Here is a 4,415-nt window from a genome sequence, read left to right on the forward strand (position 1 = left end):
AGCCAGGCTCCCGCCTCCCTTCTGCTTGTCCCTGGGGCAGTCCCGGCACCCAGGGGCTCCGTGGAGAGAAGGGGGAGCCGGGCATGATGGTAAGGAGTCAGGAGAGAGCTGGCACAGGGTGGGAGAGGGTGTGGGATCTGTCCCACTGCTGCTGATGGAGGGGCTTCCTCCACCTCTGGCTCTGCTGGGGCCTGGGGAAAGGAGTAGTCCTCCTCTCTAATTGCACCATCCCCTGTTGCAACGTGGGTCCTTTGCCTCTCCATGTGCCTGGCAGGAGGATGAGATCCGCGCCTTCGTCAGGCAGGAGATGAGCCAGCACTGTGGTGAGCATCCCCCGCCACTGCCCCAGGGTTTGGGGTCTGCCCCCTGCTGCCTCTGACCCCCTGCCCATCTCTCCTGCAGCCTGCAGTGGCCACTTCCCACGGCGCCTGGATTCACGTGAGCACTCAGGTTCTTATTCTCTCTTCCTATCCCACATGTGTGACACCACAGGAGTCCTGGCACCCAGATGTGCTGCCAGTTTTGGGGATGCTGGAGGTGGCTGCAACCCTCTGGGACCCCCTCAGTCAGGGCCAGCATCAGCATTGGAGCGTTTGCAGGGAGAAGGGATGGTGTGCGGCAGAAGCGACAGCACAGCAGGGATCCCCAGGGGCACCCGCCTTGAGATGGTGCCAGTGGGGTCCAGGTGCTGTCAGGGTTGTCTGGGTGCTGCCAGGGTCTGCCTGATCAAGAAGGGACCGTGGGGACCCATCCGTGCTTGAGTGCTGGAGCTGGGGCAGGCGGGCTTGCAGGGGCCAGGAGTACAGGAGGAGAGGGTGGGCTGGAGGAGTGGGATGGGGGAATTGGGACAAGAGGTGGGCTGGAATGAGGTTGGTGCTTTCTCTCTAAGGAGGCTGGGGTTCTCAGGCCAGGAGTAGCCTCCGCTTTGCCCAGGGAGGAGGAAGAAGCGTCCGGCAGGAGAAGGAGCATGGCCAAACAGGTGATGGAGAGCCAGAGGGATGCACAAAAACTGGTCCCATGGGCACATGTGCCTCCCGGTCCCCATCCCCATCCTGCTGGGCTCCCAGCTCCCCTACTATCTCACTGGACAGCAGCTGCTCCTGCCTCTTCCTCCTCTGGGAGCCCCTGGCAGCCCTGATCTGCAGTGCAGAGAGAGAAGGGGGTGCCCCCAGGTCCCCCATCCCAGTACTGGTGCAGTGCTGGTCTGCTTCCCATGTGCAAGGGTTGGTTTCCCCCTGAGATGCAGGGGGGAAGCGCCCTGGGCCCCCTCACCTCCTCCCTGATGCCTGTATCATGTCCTTCCCCCTCGCAGGGCTCTTCCCCACCCCGCCATTCCCCGCTGGCAGCGCTCATGCAGTCCCTGTGCTCCAATTGTCACACACTGAGGAAGAGGAGGGTGAGTGTCATCCCTGGGCTTTTAGTCCCCATCTCCCTTTTCCCCTGCTCCATGTTTGTGGCCAGTCACGTCCCTGCCCTCTGCTCGTGGGCACTGAGGGGTGATCCATCGGTAGCCATGCTGCCCATCCCAGGGGTCTTCAGCGAAAGAGTGGGGAGAGGACAGAGGGGAAAACCAAGGCTGCTGACACCCGGTGCTATCTCCCAGGGCAGGACAGGCAGGTCATACTCAACACAGACGACCTTGAGTATGACAGCATGTACGGGGAGGAGGAGGAGGACTACGATGAGGTCCCAGAGATGGACAGCTCGGAGCAGCCTATGATGAGTGGTGAGCTTCCCTGTGCCTGCCTGGCATTGAGGATGGAGCCACTGGGGGTGACTGAGGGGACTGCCCAGGCTTTGCTGGGGTGATGCCTCCACAGTCCACCTGGCAGCAGGTACCTGTGCCCACTGGCTGAGGGGATTTGGAATTTGCAGCCCTCTGGCTGGCACCCAGGTGGGGCGCATGTTCCCTTTGCAGCGCTGTGCCATGCACGCTGTGCAGACCTTGTGCTCTGTCCCCCTCACTGAAGACATCTCTGACAGTGATGGGAGTGTGCTGGGCCAGTGGGACCTGCTGCCCCTGGCAGGTTTCCTGTGCTTCTGGTCATGAGCCACAGGAGAGGATCCCAAAGCCCCCAGGAGAGCAGGGAAGCCCTGGCAGCAGCTGCAGCATGCAGATGGTCCCTCCAGTACCCTTTGAAGGGATGCTGTGGCTGTCATGTCCCCATGCCACCTCCCTCCCAGCTCTATCTCCAATCTTTGCTGGGATAGGGCTTTCCCAGAGTGGTGTCTCCTGCCCTCACTCCCAGTGCTTGGACAGAGCATGGAAATGTCCTCTCCAGCCAAACCCTGTCCATTCTCAGCTGGGAGCCATTCCCTGCCTTCCCCTTCTGCCCTCACCATTGCCATTTGCCCCCACAGCCAAGCTCTGCCGCCTGCCGCTGGATGAGGGGGACTGCCAGCGCTACACGCTGCGGTGGTACTACAACCAAAGAGTCGCCGAGTGCCGACCCTTCGTCTACAGCGGCTGCCAGGGCAACCTCAACCGCTTCGACAGCAAGGAGGAGTGTGAGCTGCACTGCGGGCAGCGCCCAGGGGCAGGTAGGCACGGCACAGCATGGCCACCAGCACCTGCAGGTCTGGCAGCATCTCTGCCCGGTGCTGTGGGCTCGGCTGATGCAGAGCTGGGGAACGATGCTGGTCCCCTGCCTCCACTGTGACCCCATCTGACTTCTCTCTGCAGACACCCCCGGCGTTGCGGATGGCAAGGTGGGAGGGCAGCCGGAGGCGTAGGCAGTGTCTCAGCAGGCAGGGCTGCCCAGCAGTGGGGCCCGGCTGGTGCCCTGGCTGGGGCTGGGCTGCCCACGGTGGCAGGGGCAGTGTGCCCCACAGCCCTGGCAGGAACTTGGTGCTATTTCTAACGTGTCTTATTGCTGCTCATGGGTTTTGTCCTTTCATATCAGTTTTATCGCCTGTTAAGATGAAATTTGTAACAATTGGGAAACCATTCCCCCCCCCTTTCCTACTGGCAGGGGGCAGGTTTCCTGGGCTGTTCCCAGTTTGATTTTTAACTTATTTGCTGCCAGTGGGATGGTGCTTGGTCCCGTGCCCCCTCTCCAGCTGCTGGAGAGCAGAGCTGGAACTTGGCGTGGTTGGGCTCCCTTTATTTTACACCCTTGTCCCCTTCCCTGCCCTCCCATGGGTCCTTAAACCGCCTCCCTGCTCTCTGTCAGGGGAGGCTGCCCCCATCCCTGGACCAGGTGGTGCCTCCCTGCACACCATCCCTTACCCCCCTGCTGCAACCAGCGCCATCTGAATAAATTTCACCTTAACCTCAATCAGGACCTAGTTCCCCTTTTGCGGCTGCAATGGTTTGGCAAAGATCTGCAGGGATGGAGGAGGGGCATGGAGGCTTTCTCCATGTGCTACCATCCAGCTCGCACGCCTGCCAGCAGCACGTCTGTCTTTAATCCCAGGGGTGTGCACATGCACCTCCTATCCCGTTAGGGAAACCCTGAGGATGGTGCTATGTTAAAGGAGGTTCCTGCTCACCTGCGCTCCCACTCAAAGACTTTGTGAAAGCAATGTTGGCTCCTGAGGATCTGCAGCCACTCTGGTCCCATGGCCAAGTGAGGATGTACCCCCCACCACCTCAGGGCCCTGAGGGGCTGTGGGCTGCTGGGCGGGCTTTGTGTTGCCCATACCACTGCTCTCTGTGTATATCTGTATAGAGCCAATGTATATGTGTACCGATGCGTGTGGGGGTGCATATTAAAGCTGCACTCATGGGGAGATGCCATGCTTCTTGGTGCGCTGCTGGAGGTGCCTCTGGGGTTTGGGGCCAGCTCTTGAGTCAAGCATATGCCCCCTGCTCACCCCAGGGATGCCCTTCCCAGCTGCTCATTGCTGGCAGCGCTGGCTGGGGCTCGTCATCCCCCCCTGGGGACCCCGGTGTCCCATCCCTGTGCCCGGCACGTGCCTGGCTGCCGTAACCCAGGCCATGACCCCCCAGCCGCGCTGTGACGTGTTGGCACGCGGGACTGTGGTGCAGTGTGATGCACTGGGTGAATCAGTGCCCGTGGCTAATTTTGGCTGCTGGGGGTGAGGTTGTGGCCAACCCCGGGAGGAGGAACAGAGGCGGTGTTATTTCCTCTCCCTGCTGCTGCCAGGGTTGCTGGCATGGGACGCGTCACCCTGCGGCCACAAGGGTGGGCAAGACCCCCAGTGGCCTGAGCTCCTGCCCTGGGTGCCCTGGCTCCTTGCCCTGGCCAGTCCATTGGGCTGAGCACCTACCAACTCATCTCACTTGGGTGCCTGCCTGGCCTCAGAGCCTCTGGGTGCTCCCACAGCCACTGAGAAAAGGGCAAAACCCTTCTGTGTGGGACTCAGCCCCCAGCAACACCTGCAGGCTGCTCCCCACTGCAGGCAGAGGAGCCAGGCCAGGCTGGACTGGTGGAGGTGGGCTGCAAACCAGT

The 4,415-nt window shown here is 61.4% G+C and overlaps 1 protein-coding gene across 1 annotated transcript in view; it reads left to right on the forward strand.

Annotated features, from left to right (window-relative positions):
• The window catches only part of LOC104536590 (collagen alpha-1(VII) chain-like), a gene marked incomplete at its 5' end in the record, with an annotated part of 14,601 nt that extends 11,868 nt beyond the window's left edge, over positions 1-2,733 (forward strand). Inside the window, 5 exons of the mRNA XM_010179246.1 lie at positions 275-323; positions 403-438; positions 1,604-1,726; positions 2,362-2,541; positions 2,684-2,733. Of these exons, the coding sequence (XP_010177548.1) occupies positions 275-323; positions 403-438; positions 1,604-1,726; positions 2,362-2,541; positions 2,684-2,733 (438 nt within the window). The remainder of the gene's footprint in view (positions 1-274; positions 324-402; positions 439-1,603; positions 1,727-2,361; positions 2,542-2,683) is intronic.
• Between the last annotated feature and the right edge of the window lie 1,682 nt (positions 2,734-4,415).

Source organism: Mesitornis unicolor, unplaced genomic scaffold (assembly GCF_000695765.1).
Source record: "Mesitornis unicolor isolate BGI_N332 unplaced genomic scaffold, ASM69576v1 scaffold32502, whole genome shotgun sequence".
Lineage (NCBI taxonomy): Eukaryota > Metazoa > Chordata > Aves > Mesitornithiformes > Mesitornithidae > Mesitornis > Mesitornis unicolor.